The sequence below is a fragment of the Vombatus ursinus genome, unplaced genomic scaffold (genome assembly GCF_900497805.2).
Source record: "Vombatus ursinus unplaced genomic scaffold, bare-nosed wombat genome assembly UNPS02010320.1, whole genome shotgun sequence".
In the NCBI taxonomy this organism is placed as follows: domain Eukaryota; kingdom Metazoa; phylum Chordata; class Mammalia; order Diprotodontia; family Vombatidae; genus Vombatus; species Vombatus ursinus.
The window spans coordinates 5,779,430-5,804,483 of record NW_020950098.1 but is presented as its reverse complement, the minus strand read 5'-3'; the positions used below and the strand labels follow the sequence as shown (position 1 = coordinate 5,804,483).

General features: G+C 37.3%; 1 protein-coding gene across 2 annotated transcripts in view; it reads left to right on the top strand.

Moving 5' to 3' along the window:
• The window catches only part of SRGAP1 (SLIT-ROBO Rho GTPase activating protein 1), a 315,572-nt gene that overhangs the window by 228,658 nt on the left and 61,860 nt on the right, over window positions 1–25,054 (top strand). For both annotated transcript variants that reach the window (XM_027854191.1, XM_027854190.1), the window contains exons 7-10: window positions 7,978–8,199; window positions 10,018–10,119; window positions 21,657–21,854; window positions 21,978–22,062. In XM_027854191.1, coding sequence (XP_027709992.1) covers window positions 7,978–8,199; window positions 10,018–10,119; window positions 21,657–21,854; window positions 21,978–22,062 — 607 coding nt within the window. The remainder of the gene's footprint in view (window positions 1–7,977; window positions 8,200–10,017; window positions 10,120–21,656; window positions 21,855–21,977; window positions 22,063–25,054) is intronic.

The window sequence follows — 25,054 nt, the reverse complement described above, 5'->3', positions numbered from 1 at the left end:
CTTATTTATTTAGTTAAGAACTCTTCTCCTCTCTATGTTGCTGAAAGCTGTCTTTGTTACTACCCCTCTACTTTGTTTATGGTGTAACATTTTGCATCTTTGTCTTTATCTATTTGAAGCTTATGTATGTGGTATGAGATATTAATCTCAGCCTAATTTCTGCCAGACTGCTTTACCATTTTCCCTCACAATTTCTATAGTATATGAGTCCTACACCAGTGATTGATATCCTTGTATTCATTCAACACTGTGCTGCTATGTTCATTTGCTTCTGGACCTTGTATACCTAATCTGTTCAACTGATCAAATTTTCTAGTTTTTTTAACTAGTACCAAATAATTTTGACTGGCTCCTTTCTTCCCAGTTTTGTTCATTATTTCATTACTTCCTCTGAGATTTTGGCCATTTGCTTTTGTCTCGTTGTGTAAAATAACTTTGTCAGTTTGCTATGGTACTAATGAGTAGATCAGTTTACATGGTACTGTCATTTTTGTTATATTGTTACAGCCTAACCACAATGAATTAATATTTCTCCAATTTTTTAAAGCTATCTATGTGTTATGTGGTTGTATTCGTATAATTCCTCTGTGTGTCTTGGTCGGCATGTTTCAAGATATTTTATACATTCTGAAATCATTTTGAATATAATTCCTCTTTATGTATTCCTTGCTGTGTTTTGTTAGTAATACACAGAAAGGATCATATTTATGTGTTTGCGCTACTTTGCTAAAATTGTTTCAATTAATTTTAGTTGACTCTCTAGGCTTCTTTATGTAGGCCATCATATCATTTTTAAAAAGTGACAATTTTATTTTCTCTTTGCATATTGTTATCCCCTCAATTTCTTTTTCTTGTCTTAGCTAGACTTAATAGTAGTTGCTTTTCCCCTAATCTTATTGGAAAGTCCTTAAGTATTTCTCCATCACAAATAATATTGGCTCTTGGTTTCTGGAGAGATACTATTTACCATACCAGTAAAAGATCCATGTATTCCTATGGTTTTTAATATTTTTCAACATGAGTATTGTATTTTGTCAGTTTTTTTTCTGAGGGTAATGAAATCTTATAATTTTATTGTTTTTTAATAAATATTGCCTATTATAGCTATGATTTTCCTAATACTAAACCAACCACGCATCACTGTTATAATTTCAATGTAGTCATAGTGTATGATCTTTTTTAATATGTTACTGTATCTTTTTAAAATTTTTATTTAGTACTTTTGCATTAATATTCATTATGGAAATATTGTCTATAATTTTCTTTCTTTATTTTGCCTCTTTGTGATTTAGGTATCAAAACTGTACTCGTGGAAAGAATTTCCCAAAATCCCTTCTTTGCTTATTTTAGCAAACATTTTATGTAACATTGGAATTAGTTTTTCTCTGAAGGTTTGATCGAATTCACTTATAAATCTAACTGGCCCTAGTTTTCTTTGCTTTTTAGAAGTTTATGGATTTTTTAAATTTATTTTTCTGAAATGGGGTAGTTAAAAAAATTCTTTCTTGTTCTGTTAATGTATTTTATATTTCTGCAAATGTTCATTCATTTCATTTATCAGTTTTTTGGCTTGTAGTTTCTAATAATTTCTTTTATTTCCTCATCATCTGTTGTGAATACTCATTTTTCATTTTTTGATATTAACAATTTGGTATTCTTCTCTATTAAAAAATCTGATTAGCAAACATTTTTTATTTTTCAAGCGATTTTCATAATTTCTAGTTTGCTGTTTACTTGAGGTTTTTGATTTTTTTGGTCGTTTTTTTTTCGTTCCATGCCCAACCAAAAAAAATAAAATGTGTTCTTTCTCTCTTTTATTGAGGACATAGAGCTATGAATTTCCCTCCACACCTTTGGCTACATTACAGAAGTATTGTTATGCTGTTTCATCATTTTCTTTGATGAAAATGTATTTTTTCTACTATTTTTCTTTGACCTGCTGCTAAGTCTTTAGGATTAGATTGTTTAATCTCTACTTAGAAAGCAATAAATTGGTGCAGTAGATGGAATGATGGCTCAGTAGTCCAGAAGGCCTAAGTTGGGGCAGCTAGGTGGCATGATGGATAGAGCACTGACCCTGAAGTCAGGAAGATCTGAGTTCAATCTGGCCTCAGACACTTGGCACTTACTAGCTGTGTGACCTTGGGCAAGTCACTTAACCCCATTGCCTAGCAAAAAAGAAAAAGAAAAGAAAAAAAGCCTTAAGTTCAAATCTGTCCTCAGATACTATGTGACCCAGGGCAAGTCAATTAACCTCCATTTCTTTACCTGTAAGATGGAGAAAATAGCAGCTACTTCCCAGGGTTGTTGTTAGGATCAAATGAAATCATATTTGTAAAGCACTTTGTCAGCCCTAAATCTTCCCTTCAAACATCTTATTCATTCTCATTTTTATTTTGCTTTGGTCATTAAAGAGTGTACTTTCAATTTTCTGAATTTGTTTAGGAGGTTTTTATGCACTAGCAAATGGTCCTTTTTTAAAGGTGTCATATGCAGCTAAGCAATCTGTATATTCCTTTCTACCCCTATTCAGTAGTCACCAGAGGTCTAGCTTATATAACTTCTCTAAAATTATATTCAAATCATTAACTTATTTCTTCTTTATCTTTTCATTAGATTTGTCTAGGTCTAAAAGGAATACATAGAGATCCCCACCTATTAAAGTTTTACTATCTGTTTTTTTCCTATAATTTGATGATGGTATGCATTTTGGTCCATATATATTAAGGATTAATATTTTCTTGTCTGTATTTGCTGTAAGCACAATGTAGTTTTTCTGTTATCTCTTTTAACCGCATCTCTTTATTATTCCTTTTTCTGAGATCATCATAATAATATTACCTAAAATTTATATAGCCCTTACTATGTGCCAGGCACTGTGCTAAGTGCTTTTCAATTATTATCTCCTTTGATCCTTACAACAACCTGGAGAGGTTGATGCTGTTGTTATTCCCATTTTATAGATGAGGAAGCTGAGGCAAACAGAGGTCAAGTGACTTGCCCAGGGTTACACAGCTGGTAAGCGTCTGAGGCCAGATGTGAACTCCGGTCTTCCTGATTCTAGGCCTTTCACTCTATCCTCTGCATCATGATTTTTACATTTTATCTTAAACATAATTCTGTTCTAGTCCTTCATTTTAACAGTGTATGAATGTTTGTTTCAGGTGTTTTTCTATTTTTTGTTTTTGGTGAGGCAGTTGGGGTATAGTGACTTAATTAAGTGTTTTTCTTTTTAAGCAACATTTTAGGTTCTGTTATTTAATCTTTTCTGTGCTTTTCTCTTTTATGGGTAAGTTTGTCCCATTGACGTTCATGGTTACGATGGTCAATTGTGTATCTCTTTCCATCATATCCTCTTATTATTTTTTTCTTTTACCCTCCTCCTGCCCCTAAAACCTCTTTTCAAGGAAGATGATAAAAGAGAAGTAATATGATCAATGCTAGTAATTTATAATTAAAACTCTCACTCTTTTGCTTTTTCTCACTTTATTGCTCTCAGATGCCAATTACTGATTCTTGACTGTATTTTCTTTTCGTCACCCCTTAAGATCCACCTTCCAAAGTTAATGTTTGTTTTACTTGTTGTTCTTTTTTCCTGAGTCTGCTCACCCTCTGAAACCTTCATTTCCACTCTTCCTGTTCTCACCTATTTATCAGTTGAGATTAATATATTTCTACACCACACCAAACACTGTGTTTGTGTGTGTATTCAACCGTGTTTTGTCTAATTTAGATAAGACTGAAGCTTACATGATTTTTACTCCCTCTCCATTTTCTCCATATTTGTATGTTCCTTTTTTCATGTACTCTAATTATAAGAAATATCAAGTTCTACCCCTTTCTTTCCTAATGTATTCCTTTTTTGCCTTTTTTTCCTCTATTAAGACCATAATGACACAATAAAACCACCCTCCTGCCCCCCCTAACGTATTTTATTTAACTCTGCCTATGACCATTGGAAGATTTGTAGGGATACTATATTTCTTCTCCTATTAGGATGTGAGCACTTCATCATCATTTAGTCTCTCCCCAATGTTCAAATATATTACTATTCAAAGTTTCTCTTGATTTCCTGTTTTCATTTCAAAGTTTTTGCTCAGTGCTTATCTTTTCATCAGGAAAGTCAGTTATTCTACTAATGGTACGTTTTTCTTTCGTAGGATTCTTGCACAGTAAGTTATTCTTGGTTAAAAACCTTTATTTTTTGGCCCCTTGGCCTATCCTCAGTCAGAGAACTGTAGTTTTTAAGTCCCTTGGAGCATCCCTAGTCATAGCACTGATGGCTTCCAGCCCTCCTTGAGTGTCCCTGGTCAAAAGACTGCTGACCTCCCTCGAGCTTACAGCTGCCTGGAGTATTCCTGGAGACCAGAGCATTGTAGACGTTAGGTGCCCCTGGGGAATGATTGGTCAATACACTGGCAGGCTTCCAACCAGTTTACCTCTATTCTTGTTAACTTCCCTTGCAAGATCCTTCTCCCAATGCCCACAAGCAATCTTTTTGTGCAATTTTGGGCTTGATGGAGGAAACTGTTGGTTTTCTCTTTGGATTTCTTGAACACTACCTCATCTGGTGCCCCTTTTGAGATCTTTGCAAGCATATGTGTGGGAGAGCTGAGCTCTTCTAAGACTTTCCCTGTCACCATATTAACTAGACTGATTCCCCTTCAGAATTTTCCATCCTCCAATACTCCTCAACTTTGTTTTCATTAGCACTTTTATTGGTTTCTCATGTAGTCCATTAAATGTGCTGGGGTTATAACTCAACTCTTTGTAGAGAGACTGGCTTTTCAGATCATCATTAATAATTCATAAGCTCTGTGGAATTACATTATACTCTGTTAACCAAATTTCTGGAATCTGAATGTATGCAATCTTGTTTCAAATTCTGATATGGAAAAAGAATTCCAATATTGGCCTTGCCACCTCAGATGATATGCCCTTTAACAAAGAAATACTTTCATTATATTCGGGTTTTTTTGTTTCTTTGTTTTTTGAAAGGTGCCCAAAGAAGGGCAATTAAAAACCTATGATAGCCTCAGAGTCAGTTGTGTTGATATTTACAGGCTGATGGGAGGAGATAGGGGGAAAAAATCATTCCCATTCAGCAGCTAATTGTGGCAAGAAGGATGGATGAGTGTATTGTTCATCTACTATGATTTTCCAGGTTTGCCCTCAGGAGCTTCATGAATCTGTTATTAAGCAATGTGTTCCTTTCCTCATCACTGAAGTCATAGAAAAAAATCAAGATGTATGATCATTGCTGTTGAGACTCAATATATGTGTGCATATTTAATTAAATTGAATTCATTAGAGATGCAGATATATAGATCTAAATATAAATCTGTATATCTGCATCTGCCTATCTGATGAATTCAATTCAGTAACAAACATTTGTTGCCTACTGCATGCAGAGGCACTGTGCTAGGTACTGGGGGTAGAAATCTTTATGTAGTGATTTTGATCTATTTGTAATAGCTTATTTTTTCCCTCTTCCAAGTTCTACCTGGTAATTTTATACCTGGTACACATTTTATAATTAATTTTATGTACTAAAAATATAGCTTACATTACCTAGAATTTGTAAGTTAGGTTTCTTTGGGGTTTTTTTTGTTTGTTTTTTGGGGTTTTTTTTTGTTTTTTTTTTTTTCAGAAAAGTCTAAAAGAGGTTTAGCTTCTGTTGTAAAAAATCAGTCAGTCTATTGTGTAATTTCGTTCCTCCCAGTTTGAATTTCCTACCAAGTCCCACTGGATTCCATATTCATAAAATATAAAGCAGCTGGCCTGATCAGCGGGCAGCTTAATTCCTTTAATTACTAGGAGTCTGTCAACATCCATGATAGTGAGGGAGGTGTATTCAAGACATCATTTGTTCCAGAGAAATTTAAATCCACTTCGTATATAGCCAGATGGTTTTTTTTTTTTTGGCTTGAACTTTTTTAAAGATAATGAACTATTTTAAAATTTTAAAATAAAATTATTTTTAAATTTCTTTGAGTTTCATGTAACAACACATATCGTTGCATATTTTTTTTTTTTGGAGCAGGAAAAATAAAAGATAATTGTTCAGTTCATATGTCCAAGACTGAAACTTAAAAGACATTAAATAATTCATTTTTTTTTTTATATCTGAGTTTCTCTCATCTATTGAGGACAAGTGACCAGTCATCCACACAATGGATGACCAATGATTTGCTTCCAATAGACTAGTTGCAACTATTGACTGGGGGAAAAAAAGCCCTTTCTTGGTATGATTAAGGAATGTAAGAGCATTTTTTTCTGGTTGTGTATTTCTACTCTATGGCAATATATTTTGACTGAGATTACAAACTGGTATTCCCAATTTGGAGAAGGCAGCGGCATATCCAAAAATTCTGGAGCCTGGGGAAATGGGGGATGGAACCTGGGGAGAGACAAGCCATGGGAAGGGAATGGAGCAGGGCCAGACCAGGCAGCATTTCATCTAAATTACAACAAAGTCTGAAGGGCCTCAACTTTGAGAGGTATAGAGGAGAGTTTGGACATCATCTCAGTAAGCCAAATTCTTTTACCCTGCAGCGTCCTCATCTTTGTCATGCTGCTTTGTTCTGGAATAGGGCAAATCACATCTACTGCCTCTCCTTCATGAGATAGTTCATCAGGTATTTAAAGACAATGCTCATGTCCCCCTAAGCCTTCTCATGTCCGGGTTTAAACATCCCTTGTTCTTAGATAACCTTCATAGAACAAGGTTATCAGAGCAGTTCTAGTGAACAAATCTATGTATCTGTTTACTCCTTTATGACGAATTTACAGTGGAGCGATCTTGTTTTGTTGTGGTGCGTAAAACCTTTTGAGTACTGCATTAGCATCCCTCCGGCACATATCACTAACTTATCCTAACCCTGTTTTTAAAATTAGCTTCCCTGAGAATAAAAAAGAAAGACATGACAAAGGTAATGGAAAAGTGATGATGATGCAAGAATTCCAAGGCCCCTTTCCTCAAAGGCCAAACAAGAGAAGATGGCCCTAAGGCCAAGGGGAACCATGGGAAATGATGTTTCTGTTGTTTTCTCGGATTTAATTCTGCTTTTATTTCCTATGCCTCCTTTCCATCTTCCCTTCTCTTCTATTCAACAAGCCATTTAACTGCCTCACTCTAGAGGCTCAGTGGGTAGAATGTTGGGACTGGAGTCAGGAAGACCTGAGTTCAAATCCAGCCTCAGACACTTACAAATTGTGTAACCCTTGGCAAGTCACTTAATCACCATCTGCCTCAGTTTTTTCAACTGTAAATTGGGGATAATAATAGCATTTACCTTGCAGGGTTGTTATGAGGATCAGATGAGATAATATTTGTATAAAAGCACAGTGTCTAACACATACTGGCACTAAATACTTAATTCCTTTCCCTTCTCTTCTCTCCCACCCCCCTAATTCTAGTTCTTTTTCTATAATACTTATTAAGGACATAATGAATATAGAGTACTATGCTAGGTGCTGTAAAAGAAACAGAGTTTAGATAAGACAATTCCTGCCTGCAAGAAGCTGCTAAGGAAGTGAGACATCAAGAAGAGTAGCTATTTATTATACATGATATTATATGATAAGTGCATTAGAGAGTTAATGAGGAAATTACTAAGAAAGATTTGAGGGGGGAAAGTCATTGCTAACCATTTCCCCTACCTCACGCTCTGGAAGAAACATCGTGATCTAGTAGAAAGAGCTTTGAATTTGGAGTGAAAGGAGCTGGGTTTGACTCCCATTTATTTCACCCTGATGTAAAGTGAGAAGAATGGTACTAAAGGTCCCTTCCAGCTTTAATTCTATGATCCTGTGATTTCATAGGGTTTGATGTAATATGCAAAATCTTAAATACTCATGTATCTTTGCATTTCTCTAGGTGAGCTTTATAGAGTGAGACAACGATCTCATTGTATGTATAGAAAATATAAACAGTCCTGTTTGATTTGTTTTGTTTTTACTTCTTCCCCACTTCAGTGCTGTGATCTTGGATACCATGCCAGTCTGAACAGAGCCCTAAGAACATATCTCTCTGCAGAGTATAACCTTGAAACCTCCAGACATGAAGGCCTGGATATTATTGAGAATGCAGTTGATAATTTAGAGCCCCGGAGTGATAAGCAGAGATTCATGGAGATGTACCCTGCCGCCTTCTGCCCACCAATGAAATTTGAGTTTCAGTCTCACATGGGTGATGAGGTCCGTAATTGCTGACTGCTTGAACTAAAGAGTAATTCTCCTCTTGCCTTTCTCAACACCTATACCAATTTACTGTACTGTCTGATTCCATAGTCTAAGAAAAAGTTATCATTATAGCTTCCTAATCCTCCCTCTTAAATTATTTGCAATGTTGTGCAAAGTTCAGCTAGTACTGAGTGCCATTTAAAGAATGTCATGTGGAGAACTAATTTTAAAATGGCAGGAGAAGTTGGAGAAGGAAACCTGTTTTTATAGAAATATGTCCACAATGGTAGAACCAAAAAATTCCAGAGGAAAATATTCTGTCTTAAATTCTTATTTATATCCATTTTCTCAAAATTATAATTGAAGTGAATTTCAAGAGTTAATTATTTACACTTCTGTCCTTAGATAATAAGTCAAATCATGACAGCTACCAGAAGAACAAATTATTTGAAATTTGCTATGTAGAGCGAAAGACCAAATGTACAAGATAATACTCAGAGAAAAAAAATCCCAGTTACTGTGGTTAAACTGACAAGAATATGTTTCATATATATAGTCTGTGGAGGTTAAATATAATACTATTTTTTTCATGTAAGATAAAGTCTGTATGAGGTTTGAAAACAGAAAATTCTATTTAAGTGTTTCTAATTTAATAATCATTTTATTTTTTTCTCTGGATGAATGACTGGAGTGGAAGTGCCTCAAACCAACAGACACATGCTCAAAGATAAAAATTCTGAACAGGAAGATAATTGACTTAAATGTAAAATAAGCTTTTTGAGGAGACAACTATTTTATTTTTGCCTTTGTAAATAGTAGGCACTTAACAAGTGTTTATTGAATTGAATTATTGACCCAGGCCTTCTCTGCCCATCTCCAACTGTACCCAAGGGCTATACCAAGCAACCAAAGAGAATTCAAGAGCCCATAGAGGAGGCATACCCTTCATCCAACTCCTTCAGGGTGTAGAGTAGTAATCCCAGCTCTTACATTTACTACCAATATAACCTTTGATAAGTCACTTAACACCTCTGGTCCTCAGTTTCCTTATCTGAAGAAGAAGTTGAACAAAATTATCTTTCAGGTAGTTTGTACCTCTGAATAAATGTGCGTGTGAACATTTCTGGGATAGGATGTAGGTTCAAGGGGACCTTTTGCAAAACTAGGGGAGGGAGGGCACAAAATTTATACAGATAAAACCCCAGTGAAAAGTGGTGACATTGAAATCATGTAGATATTGCTTAAATGTCTTTGCACCAAAACCTAGGCTTCAGTATTCATTAGACTTTGAGCTCCTTGAAGGCAAGGACTGATTTTTACCTCTATTTCTGTTGCCAGTGCTAAGCACAGAGCCTGGCACATAGTAGACACTTCAAAAATGCTTATTTAATTGTGGTGCTTACTTTAGCTCAACATGGGCTCTGGGACTCAGCTGACCCTTAATCTAATTGAAAAACACCGTGCCAATTCATCTTGGACTTTATCCCCCCTCAGTGTGACTCTCTTTGATGGTATTTTTCAGTCATTAAGAAAGTTCCTAGAGCGTGAACTTTAAAATCAAGGCCTAATCTCCAGGCGTCTTTGAGCTAGATCCCACACAGATGCTGTTCTCATAGTAATAGCTCAGCCACATCATTGCATATAGTTCTTTACTTTTATGCAAAAGGAGCAAATTTTAAATTGAGTATTTGAGCTGGCTGTTAATAGAAGATGTATAATGGGGATTCTTAAGGGACCAGCAGTGACTCATCTGGTATTTAAACAGTAGGGTAAGAACCTCTGGCTCCTTCAGCCCAAACTCGGGCCTCACAATGCTCTGTGATTCTTTCTCAGGTCTGTCAGGTCAGCGCCCAGCAGCCAGTGCAAGCAGAGCTCATGCTCAGGTATCAGCAGCTGCAGTCACGACTAGCTACGCTCAAAATCGAGAATGAGGAGGTAAGATGGCTTTCCATGGCATGGCATAGTTTGAAACTCCCATGAGAGTTATGGTGTTGGTCATTGCACCACACAATAGAATATTAACATGCTAAATGCACTGTCTTCATAATAAAACACATCCTTTGTAGTATTAACCTCTAAAAATAGTTCATAACATTGTATGTAATTATATATTAATGTAATAGTCTTATGTGCCTTCTGTAGGTAAAAGGTGTTGGGGTTAAAATATTGGTCATGAAGTCAGCACCTGAGTTCAAATCCTACCCCAACTCTTAACAACTATGTGACCCTGAGAAAGTCACTTGACTTTTCTCAGCTTCAGTTTCCTCCCCTGTAAAATGGGAGTGATAATAGCACCTGCCTCCCAGGGTGGTTGTGAGGATGAAATGAGTGTGAGTATGTGTGTGTGTGTATCACATACATATGTGTGTATGTGTGTGTGTGTATATATGTATGTATATATATATGTGTGTGTGTGTGTGTGTGTATATAAAGCCATTTGCAAACTTTAAACTACTATATAAATGTTAGCTATTATTATCATCATAAAAGAATTATCAGAGACTCCCTGCACTTAAATATAAATGCATCTCTTGCTTCAATACATCAGGGGCCTGTGATTTAATCAGTGTTGGTTCTTCCTGCACCAATCCCTATCACAGCCTTTCTACATCTTAGTAGATGGTCTTCATGAGATGTTAAAGGTCAGAAAAGGTCATCACTTGGTGACCAACTTCATGATATTTGAGCCTCGCTAACCCTAGCCAAGCTGGTCTTCAGATGACTGATGCAGACAGAGTCCGTCACCGGGTCTGAATCTTAAGCTTTATGCTTAAATTATGTTAAATGTTGGAAAGTTCAACATAGAGATGACACTGAATTCTCAATGTTACAGATACCAGTGCAGTACAAGCTCGACAAAGTTGTACCAGGCTGGAAAGGTTCAGAGTACTGATTCAGGGACATCCTATGGCAACTAATCAAGCGCAGGCCTGCCTGAGTACAAAAAGACTCATTTTCAAAAGTTGGCTGATGGGTCACATCACATCATTATTATCACATCAGAAACAGATTTGTAAAAGGACTATTGAATATGCTAGCCCCTTTCTGTTTCTTCCATGATGGTGGCCAAGTAGCAGAAAACAGGGCAGGGCATGCTAAGAATGATACCATTTTTAGACAACCTAGAAACATTGATTTAACTTGTGGTACTCTAAATGTGCAGGACAGCTATGTGATCCAGCGGATGAGAGTGCCAGGCCTAGAGTCAGAAAGACTCATCTTCTTGAGTTCAAATCTGGCCTCAGACACATACTAGCTGTGTGATCCTAGGCAAGTCACTTAACCCTGTTTGCCTCAGTTTCCTCATCTGTAAAATGAGCTGGAGAAGGAAATGGCAAACTACTCTAGTATCTTTCCCAAGAAAACCCTAAATGGGGTAATGAAGAATCAGATACAAATGAAACGATTCAACAACAATCACTCTAAATGTACAACCTTTGCCCAAAACCTAATCAGTACTCTATGGGGAGAACTGAATTGTGTACACATATAAACATTCTCATTTTAAGCAAAACCAGAAGACTTTGTATTGTAGCAAAACAAAAGGATAACTCACAAGTTTTCCTCAAAGAGGTCTATTGAATGGGCCCTGCCTCAGACAAACTGAGACCTGGGAAAGACTTTAATTTAAAAGGGCCATCCACTGCATCCTGGGACTTGACTTTTGTCTTGCCACTAAACGCCAGTGACTCTGGAGGAGAGAGTGAGGCTGACAGCTTTGCACAGCTCTGCCTCACTTAAATCCAACGCATGCACAAGTCAAGATATCACCCTCCTGATGTCCATGGTCCTCTTCAAGAACTAAGCATGAAAAACATTCTAAAGAATCAAGAATCAAAAAATGAAAGACATTCAAAGGCTGGTAGACTGCTCAGAAACCTTACAATCATCATGATTACTTTCTCAAGGAAAGTGCCAGATGCGACAAGCGCCAGATAGCAAGAAAAAACTGAATATCAACGTGGAAGTTGATAATAAATCAGAATCCACTGGCTGTGTGCAATTGTGTCTTTGACTAGCACAAAAGTGAAAAGCAGTACTAAATTAGGGAGGGGAAAGGACTTATAAAGGTAAAACAGTGTGCAGTTACTACAACTATTTAAATAAAATATCAACTCCAAGGTACAGGAAAGGGACAAAAGTAAAGATACTGACTCCGGCTTTCACCATTTCTTAGAGAAATGTAACTGGTACAGAACAGTTGTCTATACCACTCCTCCTGTTTTACAAATTAACTTATCGTTTTAGTTGGTGCAGGCTGTAATTACTACATCTCTCTGTTGGGCAGGAAGATCAAATATTTGCCAGCTGAGGAAGTTTCTGGGCTCTTTTAGCCTCATCTTTGTGATGTGATTTTTTTTTTTTAAGTAAGCTGGTTTTAGGGCAAGAGTGTGAGTTAAAAGATGGAAACCTCAAGTGTTCCAAAAGTCTTACTGAAGTTTTAAGTTACTAAAGCATATTTCTTCATTAAGACTTTTTACTAGATTACCCTTTATTACACAAGTATAAATTATTAAAAAATAGGAAGGTCTCTGATGCGTCCTTTATGAAGGATGTATGGGGAAACTTGAACAGGAATTACAGAGGGATGAGAATCATTGCAACCTGGGACAATCTACTCTCAGTACCCACCTTGAAGGAATCATAGATTCTGTACTACTGATGTATAAAAGTTGAAAGTGATCCCCATTTAGACACAACAGTGCTTGTTATTATGAAAGTCATCATATATGCCAGACCACACAAATAATATTCATCATAAATGTTTAGGGCCTTTGGGCTTATGTTTTGTTTCTGATTTACCAGAATAGTATATGGCATGATTGTAGGCCCACGCTTTGAGAATGACCGTGTGTTCCATAAAATGTGGATTATGAACACATAGGTATCCAAGACATAACATGATAATTGATCATATCAGTAAGTTAACAAGCATTTGGTAAAGCACCTATTATGTACCAAACATGGTGCTAGGTACTTATAAAGAAAACAGTCCTTGCCCACAAGGAGCTCACATTTTATAAAGTGTACATATGCTGGTAGATGAGAAATAAAAACAAGGTAGTTTTTAGAGGCTAGGGCACCAGAGGTAGAAGAGGGGAGGGAGAGAGGAAAGGGAGGGAGTAAGCCTACTATGTGTCAGGCACTGTAGTTACGGTTTTTTGTTTTTTACAATTATCTCATTTGATCCTCACGACAGCCCTGCAAGGTAGGTGCTGTTATTATTTTATAGTTGAGGAAACTTATTTATTTATAGTTGAGTTTTATTTTTATTTATAATTTGAAGCATTTTATAGTTGAGGAAACTTATTCATTTGTAATTGAGTTTTATTTTATTTTTATTTATAATTTGAGATATGCAGAGATTAAGTGACTTACCCAGGGTCACACAGCTAGTAAGTGTCCGAGGCTGGATTTGAACTCAGGTTTTCCTGACTCCAGAAATAGGCACGTGAGCTGAGTCTGGATGGAAATTAGATTCCAAGAAGTCGATATATGTCCCAGGCATGGGGGACAGCACAAAGGTGGGAAATGGAGTAAAGAACAGTAAGGAGGTCGGTTTGATTAGACTATATATACCATGTGTGAAGAGGAGTGATGTTTAATAAGGCTAGTATAGTAAAATGGGTTCAGGTGGCAAAGGAATTTAAATTCCATGAAAAGATTATCTATTTGCCCTTAGAAGTAATAAGGGGCACCTAGAGTTTTTTGAGTAAGGAATATGTGCACATTGGGAAGTCACTGGTAGCTGTGTGAAGGATAGATTGGGGTAGGTCAAGATTTAAGGCAGGGGAGCAGCTAGGTGGCGCAGTGGATAGAGCACCAGCCCTGAAGTCAGGAGGACCTGAGTTCAAATCCAGCCTCAGACCAAACACTTGACCCTAACTAGCTGTGTGACCCTGGGCAAGTCACATAACCCCGATTGCCTAAAAATTAAAAAAAAAAAGATTTAAGGCGGAGACCCCAACTAAGAGACTATTGTGATAGATCAGTCCCATTATAAGGACCTTGAGTAGGGTGATGTCTGTGTGGATGGAAAGATGATGCAAGAAATGTAGCAGATGTAGAGAGTACATAGGTGTGTGGAGTAAGTGAATGTGGAGTTGACGATCACAGTGAGACAGTGAACCCAGGGATTGGAAGGATGGTGATTCTAGGGATCAAGTTTGCGGGAAAAGATATTGAGTTCTGTTTACTGAATCTGAGATGCCTGTGGGACTTTGATGAAAATGTCTAATAGGCAGTTGGTGATGTGGAACTGGAGCTCAGGAATGACTCAGAGTGGATATAGAGATCAGAAAATCATCCACATAGAGATGATAATTAAACCCATGGGAACCTGATGGTTCTGCACAAGGAGAGAAGGGGGCCCAGGACCACAGATTCAGGGACCTTAGAGACCACTTAGCCTAACCCCTAACTACTTGTGTCTGAAATGAATCTAATTAAATCTAGTAAATGCCAAAATAAGAATTCTGAACGGTGAATACTTTCCAGAAGTGATTCTTATACCATATGTCATTTTAGTCCCATTTAAATCTTTCTAATTGTACATATATGTATGTCTTCATTGGTATGTATGTGCGTGAACGTTTCTTAACCAATTTATTTGGATTTCAAACCAATGTAATTTCCTGACTCCCCTTCTAACTACAAAAATCAGGCCACCCTTATTGAAATTGGTGAATTTATGTTGAACCCAAGGTAATTATGCTTTTTGAAACATATATACTTTAGCAACTGAATCTTTCTTGAAACTGAAACCATTGGCTTTCCTTCTGGGCATAACAGCACATAGCTGGGGCTTTGGCAAGTCTCCCAGTGCATTTTACGAGGTCCCATTAAGCCTAGATTTTGTGTGTCCAGAAACTTTCAAGCATAAAAAACCCCACACATACACTTATTACTGCTGCTATTATGGAACATTTACTGAGTTCCCCAGGCAATGATGTGGGTAAGCACGTCGTAGTTACAAACTGAATAAGACACGCAATAGTTTGAGTGTTAGAAACAAACCTGGGAAGGAATTTAATGTATTTTTTCTGATAAAACATGTCCAGAATTTTACATCTTTTGTTGTCAAAGTCACATTCCTACAGAATCCCTCTTTTCTATAAAGGGCAGTGACAAGGTGGGGGTTGGAGGTTCTAATGGCCTTCTTCCAGGGAGTAAGTACATAGGCGGGGTGTTAGGATGTCTCCTGGGGAACAAGGGTGAGTGCTTGCATTACAAAAGCCCTTTGGCAGGTACCTCCTGTATCTATCACTGGAGAAGGTGGCACGATGGCATTTTATGTTGGCCCAGCCTCTGTTCTCTTTAAATACCAATTGATCTTAATCTAGTAGGAAGGCTTGGAAGCAATTTTAGCTTCACACCGCAATAGCAGAGGGAAAATCTTTTCTTGTATTTTCAGCTGTAGCTATTTATAGCCTGCTCTTCGTCGTTCTGTTCCCGGGTACACCTTATTCCACTGAAGGTATTCTAGTCCAGCTGACTAGAATAAATTAGAACACTCCATCCGGGGAAGAGAGAAGATGAAGGGTGAATCGATCATCTAGATTTATAAAATAATTTATGTTATAGATAGGGTGAGCATGTTCTTTTTCATCATACCCTAGGAGATGTGAATTACAAGGACCTTGAAAGTAGTTTGAGGACAAACAAAAGGAAATAGGAATTATCTTAGTGAATCTATGGAATTTATTAACCCCAAGATGTGGTATAGGCTGAAAATAAAAGTTGAGGAAATGTTTGGATAAAGTGATGAATAATGATAAATTTATCATGGTTATGATACTTATTGCTAGTTTAGAACTTTAGATTTGCAGATTCAACCTTTAAAACAACTGTTTCTACCATATGATCTGAACTAGAAAACATATGCTTTTCCCTGAGATTCAAACTCACTGATTTATAAACTTGAATTTTTCATGTTTTTTAGTTGTCAAAAATAGGGGATATGGGGTACTGGCCTTGTGATTTCATTGGTATCAGAAATTCCCAAGTGAGGAAATTCCTTCTACCACATACAGATCCGCACCTTCCCTGCAATTTTATGCATTTAAAAACTCTTCTGAGGAGGGATCCGTAGACCTCACTAGACTGACAAAGGGGGCAATGACCAAAAAAAAAAAAAAAAGTTAAGAAGCCCTGACTTCAGAGAGTTGACTAGGGCATGGAGAGGTTAAATGATTTGTCAAAGGCAACGGTTCCCAAAGTGGGTGATACCATCCCCTGGGGGCCCTGGAACAATCCAGGGCCAGTAGTAGCCTGGATGCAATTGGGGGAGGGGGGCATTGAATAAAAATAAGGAGTCAGTGGAAGCATAAGGAAAGAAAAGAAGATAAAATTTTGAAGAACTGTTTGTATATGTTTCATGTGTTGTGTACCAGTTAAAGTCATAGTGATTATATTATTTTCCAAATAAACACACAAAATGCATGTTATGACCCATCAGTGGTCAATTTCGCTGATGGGTCTTAACCAGCTAGTGTTGGCAGACAAGTGTATCGCACATTGTCAGGAAGCCCAGCATGCATCAGCAGGAATACATGTGTGTAATGATTTGTTTATAATACAATACTATACGGTTAATGACAATATTGCATCATCAAAATTTCAGTGCAGTAAAAAACCCACAAATTTACAATAAAATATTAAATTTAAGATGCATCTTTTTTTAAATTTTTTTTTAATGATGCAAATTTGAAAAAAAAAAAACTATTAAAGGGTTAAAGAAAGTAGATTTCCAGTGGGGTGCTAACCACTTACCTCTCTGTGCTGACTATTATGGGGAGTCATTCCTGGCACTGACCTCCTTCAGAGTTTACTGCTCAGGTGATTCCATATAGATTTCTGTTCTTTTCTCTGAATGTTTCTTTCCTGTCTTTCTCTACATGACATAGAAGAGGAAGCTAGAGACAAATACTTAGATTATCTGAGAGTATGATTTTCCCCATGACTAGGTTCTCTTTACCCTATATAGATATAGATATAGATATAGATATAGATATAGATATATACACACACACGTGTGTGTGTGTGTATGTATATGTATGTATGTATATGTGTGTATAGATAGATAGTTTCAACATAGCTTCACCAAAAACAGGTCCTTCCAGGCTAACTTAATTTCCTTTTGTGATAGGATTCCTGAACTGGTAGATAAAAGGAATGCTATCTGAGTAGTTTACCCAAATTTCAGTATAGCTTATAGTAAAATATCATACACTATTCTTGTGGAGAACATAGAGAGATATTGATTAGATAATAATACAGTTAGTCGGATGCAGAATTTCATTGAATGACTGAACTCAAAGAATCACTGTTAATGGTTCACTATTAATGTGGAAAAGCCCAGGGATCTGTACTGTTGAATATTTTACCAGTTCTTTTGATGAAGGCGTTGATGGTATGGCATCAGATTTACAGATTATAAAAAAGCTAGGAGGATTACCTAACACACTGGTTGAGAGTCAAGATCCAGAAAGATCTTGGCAGGCTGGAGCAGTGGGCTAAAGCAAATAAGATGAAATTCAATTAGGATATATGTGTATGGGGGGGGGGGTGCATGTGTGTATATATGTATGTATGTGTATATATACATGTATAGAATATAAATACAATTAGGGGAGAGAGAGCTCACTTCTCATTTCGGTAGAAAATCATCAACTTTACATGTCTGAAAAAAAACTGGGCGTTTCAGTGAACAGCAAACCCAACAGGAGGCAGCAGTGTGGTGTGACTAATGCCATCTTGGCTTTATTAAGAGAGGTACAGCTTCTAGAAATAAATTATGATAGTTCCATTCATCATATTCTGCCCTCATCTGACCCCATCCAGAATATTATATCCAGTTCCAGGTCCTACAGTTTAAGAAGCAACTTGATAAACTGGAGAATGTCCAGATGGATACAAGCAGATTGATAAAGGAAGCAACATGAGTCCGTATCACATGAGAATCAGTTAAAAGGTCCTACTGGTGTTAAGCCTGGAGAAGAGAAGACTCAGGTGGGGGGGAAGGGGGAGATGATAGTTGTCTTCAAGTATTTGATGGTCTTCATGGAAGAGAGATTAGATTTGTTCTGTGTGGTCCCAGAGGAGAGACCCAAGAGCAATGGTCAGTAATGGTTGTAAAGAGGAGATTATATCAGAGAAAACTTCCTAATTAAGGGTGGTCGAAAAGTGAAATGAGTTGTCTCCAGAGGTGGTGGGTTCACCCTCCTTTGGCATCTTCAAGCCGAGGTTGGAAGATCACCTTTTGGGTTTCATTTGGAATATGGATTGAACTAGATGGCTGCTGAGGTCTCTTCCAACTCTCAACTTCTATGAAAAGTGTGTAAATCCAAGGAAATGGAAGTTCTCATAAAGGATATATCCATTCAGAAAATCATAGCCCATGAAGATGTTGTCTCAGTATTTCTTGGGGCACATACCACTTGAGAAGAGGGGAGTATCAGCTTCTCTTATGGACATTTTCTCTTGGGACAGTGAAGACGTGGTTGGAGTAGCTGAACCATTAGCTTTGGAGATTCCTCCTCCTGCTTTCTGAAGAAAGAAAAAAGACCCAACAGCATGCAGCAGCTTTCCAAAATAATTCTTCCCCAAGAGAACAATTTATACAATAATAACATTGTGAAGGTAAACAACATTAAAACTCTGATCAGTCTAATGACTAGCCATGATGGCAGAGGAATGCTGCTTCTCCTCCTGACAGAGAGGTGATGGACTCAAGGTGCAGAAGGAGATGTGTATGTTTGAACATGGCCACTGTGGGAATTTGTTTTGCTTGACTGTGCATATTTGTTACAGGAGTTTAATTTTTCTTTTTTCCTTCTGTTGGGGGTGAGAGAAGATGGGAGGGAGAGAAAATAAGTGCTTGTTCATTGAAAAAAAAATATGTGTGTGTATATATATATGTTATTCTTCTTAATGTGTGGCCTAGTAGTGCATTTGACCTGGAGTGTGTCCTAGTCTTTAAACGTATTGGGAGGTCTTGATGTCTTCCTTCTTGAGACTTTTGTGTCTCCAGCCACAAAAATAAAGGCTTCTCATTTCCACTGCTAATGAGGAGTTGCCGGGAGCGCTATGTGAGCTGCTTCATCCTTTTTTTCTCCTGTGACTTGTAAATATGGCTTTTATATGTAAGTTTGGTGTGCTCCTTCGTTGAGACTATCCCACGGGATAGTACTTTGCAGCCCAAGGCAAACCATCTCACGTTTCTGTTCCATCTTGTATTCAACTGGACAATTCGAGATTAAACAGCCAATTCAGTTGTCCTACAGAGACTCAGCAAGGTCAGTTAGGCTCATGGAGAAGAGGTGTAAACTGAGAAATCTCTAAAATGTCATATAAATAAGCATAAATGTTTGTATGTGCATGTGTGTATATATAGATATAGATAGATAGACAGATAGATATATGAGAATACTCCACAGAACATCTTTACAAAGTAATAGTAAAAGTACTTTTAAAATTGTAGGTATTCCTGGCATTATTCTCTTTTTACAGAAGAAGAAACTGAGGCTCAGAGAGGTTCTATGACTTGTCAATGGTTACATGGCTGGTTAGTAACAAAGTTGGGATTTGAACTCAAGATTTCCTGAATCTATTTTTCTGCCAACCCAGCTACACTGCCTCTCAAAACCACTATCTTAAAAGCAGAGAATTTTATAACCTGGTAGTAGCTTAGAAATCATCTGTTCCAGGGACTAGCAACCTTTTAAGGAAAAAGCTGCATTGTATTATGTTATATTACATTATGATGGCAAAGCATTATGTGTGTGTTCACACATGCACAGAGAGTTTAAGTCTTTAAGGATCTGTATTTTGGGGGGGGAATGGGGAACACACATTCTCCACCAATGTGAATCCATCAATGTAAATAAACGATCTTTGACAATGTCTATAATCAAAAAGTACATCACTTTGTTGCCGGCTCACTTGATGAGCTTCTGACCTCAGCTAGGCTGTCCTTCAACACCAGTCAATTGTCTGTCATTTATAAGATATATTTAACATATGTAACTAGATATATAAAAATATATTTATTTTATATGTCAAAATCTAAAAATCAAGATTTTTATAATATTGAAATATTATGTATTATAAATATATTTTATATATCACTATAAATATATAAAATATTGAAATATGTATTTAAAAATATGTCCATTACTGGGTCCATCCTTGACATCTTTCTAGCTTAGTAGGACTTGGCTGAGTTTATACTCTGAAAACATAGCATTCAAGAACTCCGCAGAACATCTTTTCAAAATAACAGTAAAACATGTCAACTTCATGGTAAAATGGGGCATTAAAGTAGAAAGATAAGTGTTCATTTATATATATATGTTGAATATGTGTGTTCAAATTAATAACAGGGAAATTGTGCATCAAACTTATCTTTACTGATGTGTGTATATATTTATATATACATATGTATGTGTTAATGACTATGTTTCATATATGCAGGTTAATATAATTTTAAAAAATTATTATTATTGTTTATAGAAAGCCCTTAATTTAATACAGAGGTATCACCCCACAACACTCTCCAGTACAGTCTGGACCCCATTGGTAATTGGGAAATATTTAATAACAAACATAATAAAACATAGTTTTAAAACGTAATTTTATCTAAATCAATATGTGGCCCTCTCTTCTACTTAAGTTTGTCACCACCAGTAAGAATTGAGACAAAAGATAGCCAACCACTGGTCTGAGGAATAGAGCCGTTGACTTGGGATCAGGGCATTTGGGTTCAAATCCTACCTCTCATTAGCTATATAACCATGGGCAAGTAGTCACTTAACTGTTCGGAGCCTCAGTTTTTTCAACTATGAAACCGGCATAGTCATACTCGGTAGAGTTATTATGAGAGAAGCACTTTTCAAGCCATTAAGAACTATGCAAAAGTGAGGAGCTCTTGATGATATACATGTGTAACTAAGGAACTAAAGGAGATGACCTTGACATTCCTATGACCTTCCATTTGTATATTAATGCAAAGAGTTGCCCAAGGTCACATAGCCTCTTAGTACGAGGCAGGATGAGAACTCGGGTCTTCCTGACTCCAGGTCCAGCACTCTATCCACTGCACCACCTCCCTACCTTCAGTGCAATGGGTTACCCACATCTGATAGCTGAAGTCTCTTTCCTTCTTAAATATATAGAGATGAGAAATAAAGCAACTTTCACCAGAGCCCATGGCTAGTTAGTAGTACAGCCAGAACTAATACCCAGGTTTCCTAATTCTTAATCCACTGGGCTTTTAGGGGGTTCTGTTCAGCTCCATCACACTGTTTTGTTGCCCGTGTCTCAAATACAGTACAGTCCAATTACTTCTGTCTGCCTTAATTCTTCATGTCATTTCCTAATCTCTTCACCCCACTACATAGTACCTGAGGTCACTTTTGTCATGGTTGGCGTCTCCTTCCTATGAGATAAAGAAAACGTCTCTGTGTCCCCAGGTTAAGAAAACAACTGAAGCCACCTTACAAACAATACAGGACATGGTCACCATTGAGGATTATGATGTCTCAGAATGCTTCCAGCACAGTCGGTCCACAGAGTCTGTAAAGTCCACCGTCTCGGAAACATACTTGAGTAAACCCAGCATTGCTAAAAGAAGAGCCAACCAGCAGGAAACTGAGCAGTTCTACTTCATGGTACGTCGCCATTCGTTTCCCAAGCCATAAGGTCCAGTCAAGATAATGCAGGGACATTTATTTCAAAATACTGACTTTTTGTGATAATTTTTTTTTTTTGAAAATCAATCTTCCCTTGTGCAGAAATTCAGAGAATACCTGGAAGGCAGTAATCTCATTACAAAGCTTCAAGCCAAACATGATTTGCTGCAAAGGACACTGGGAGAAGGTAAGCGATGTAAAATAATCAGGAAGGGGGTGATTCATCAGAGATGAAAAAATGGTCTGGAATTGGAATCCGTTTTAGTCCTTACTAGCTATGTGAGGAGACAAGTCCCCAGATTCATCTGAGCCTTAGCTTCCTCATTTGTTAAATGGAAACAATGATTCCTAACACTAACTACTTTATAAGGTTATTATGAGACAAGAGTAAACCTTCAAATGCTGTGTAAATGGGAATGTTGATAGTAATCAATCTATACATATGTGTTTTTATATTTATACAGTGATCACATATATGCATTTATAAATGTCCATGTATTTTCAATGAGTCATTTGCCTATGTATAAGCATCTATTAGACTATAAATTCCCCAAGGACAAAGTCTGATGTTTTTCATCTTTGCATCACTACTCCTATGCACAATACTTGGCACATAGTAAGTATTTAAGAAATATTGAATTGAATTAACTACATATCTAAACATGGGAAGGGGAAGATAAGAGCATATATTAATAGAAAAAGAATTAGAAGGGGTGGGAAGGGTTGCGTAGATGGTGTCTAGAAAAGAGGCTTTGGTGATAGAGTTAATGTTGTCCCAAAGGGATTTGTGCTAATAAACCACACCCAGCTTCTCATGTTATAACCTCTACACATTTGCTGCTCCCTCCCTTACTTCTCTACCCAATAATTGTTTTGTGGGGAACCTGTGGCCTCAAGGACACATGTGGCTTCTAGATCCTCAAGTGAGGCCCTTTGACGGAATCCAAACTTTACACAAATTTGTGCCGTGAAGTTTGGATTCCGTCAAAGGGCCACACTTGAGGATCTGGAGGGTCACATGTGGCCTCAAGGTTGCAGGTTCCCCACCCCTATTCTAGGTATTTGATGTTCTGTAAGTTACAGGGTTTGGGGTTTCATTTCCCACTCTGGAATCCAGTTTGTTTTTTCAATGAGTGTTGGCTTTCCTTAAGAACTTTCTTACATTATGGTGAATCTCCTGACTAGGAACTATTCCAAGAAAAAGAGGGCTCTGTATAATTCAGTTGGAGCTTCTTAGTTTATTTGTAAAATGAAAATGAAAATATACAATCAGATCCCCACTTTACCTGCCCCATAGCCTGTTTCTCATAGCTCTCTTTTCTTCATGTTGTATAGGGCGTGCTGAGATTTAGTTGAAAGTGAAGGGAGGGTATGTGTCATCTTCTCTTCTCCTTTCCCAGGAAGTAAACAAATTTCCTACCTTATTTCTCTGTATCTGCCAGTGGTCTCTTTTCTCAAAACACACAGTCATCACCTTTCACCTGGACCATTGGTGTCTTAGCCTCAAGTCTCTCCCCTCGTCAATCCATCATCCTACAGTCAAGTGGCAAAGTGATTTTTTTAAAGGACAGTTCTTACCATGTCAGTCTGCTACTCAATTAAGTTCCAATGGTTCCCCAATGCCTCTAGGATCAAATAGAAGCTTCCCTTCACGACACGGCCTCCACGTTGCTTTCCAACTTAATTCTACATTACAGCGCTTCCCTCGCTATAGTCCACTGGAACAAGGCTTCTTGCTATTCCTCTCACACTGTCCTCCATCTTTTATCTCCATGCCTTTGAACTGACTTTTTCCCATGTCTAGAGTATCCTCCTCCCTCACTTCTGCCTCTTAGAATTCATTATTTCCTTCTGAATTCAGCCCCAAACGCCCTACTCTATTTCTAAACCCCAACTGAAATTTAGCATTTCCTTCAATTATTTTTAAAAATTATTCTGAAGTATCCATAGTCATCCCTAGGCTGCTGGAGAGGATGATGATATATTGTATAGCAAGACTTTCTTTATCTATCCCATCTCCTCCCAGGTGCTAGTGCCATCCCTGCAAAAAAATTTCCCTGATATTTATTTTGCATATACTTACATAATAATAATAGCTAGCATTTATATAGCACTTCAAGGTTTGCAAAGCACTTTACAAATATTATTTCATTTGATCGTCACTCAACCCTGGAAGGTAGGTGCTATTATCATCTCCATTTTACAGATGAGGAAACTGAGGCAAACAGAGGCAAATAAGTCACTTAACTTGCCCACCATCACATAGCTAGTAAGTGTCTGAGGCTGGATTTGAACTCAAATCTTCCAGAATCCCAGTCTAGCCACCTGCCTGCCTACATACATGTAAGTTCCTTTGAGGTCAAGGACAATTTCTGTTTTTGACTTTGTAGCCCTATTTTTGTTGTTGGTGAGTCATTTCAGTTGTGTCAAACTCTTCATGACCCCATTTGGGGTTTTCTTGGCAAAGATACTGGAGCGGTTTGCCATTTCCTTCTTCAGCCCATTTTACAGATTAGGAAACTGAGGCACACAGGATTACACAGCTAGTGTCGGAGGCCAGATTTGAACTCAGGAAGATGTCTTCCTGACTCCAAGCCCAGTGCTCTATCCACTGCACCACCAAGCTGCACTTGTAGCCTTATAGTAGATACTGAATAAATGCTTGTTGACTGACCGATGACTTCCAAAACGTAAGGTAAAAATTTTCACCTAAGGGGAAGAAATACTCAAAATGACAAGTTTTTTGAAAACTTGGCCATACATATCTTTGCCTAGTTTTCTTAGCTTTTCAAGAGCCTCTCTCTCTCTTTTTTCTTTTTTTTTTTAATTCTCTTTCAGAATGTCTGATAGAGTGGCATACTCTAATTTCTGAGCACAAAGGCACCATTTATCATCAGTGAACATTAAGGCTTAGAGGCATTTTCTGCATTCTGCCTAGAAGGTGTGATGTCACTTTGCAAATGGTACTCTTATGAGAGTTAGCTCTGTGAATTCATTCTTGGCACCAGAAACTCCATGAGTTAAGACACTTGAGGTCACATTCAGAGAGTTTTTATGGAAGTGATTCACTGTCTAGAATGGAGTCTACGTCTTCCCAATAGAAAACCCAGACTCTTAATATTATTTTCATATGCCTTTATTAAATACTGCTATAATCTGGTCAGTTGTTGATCTTTATC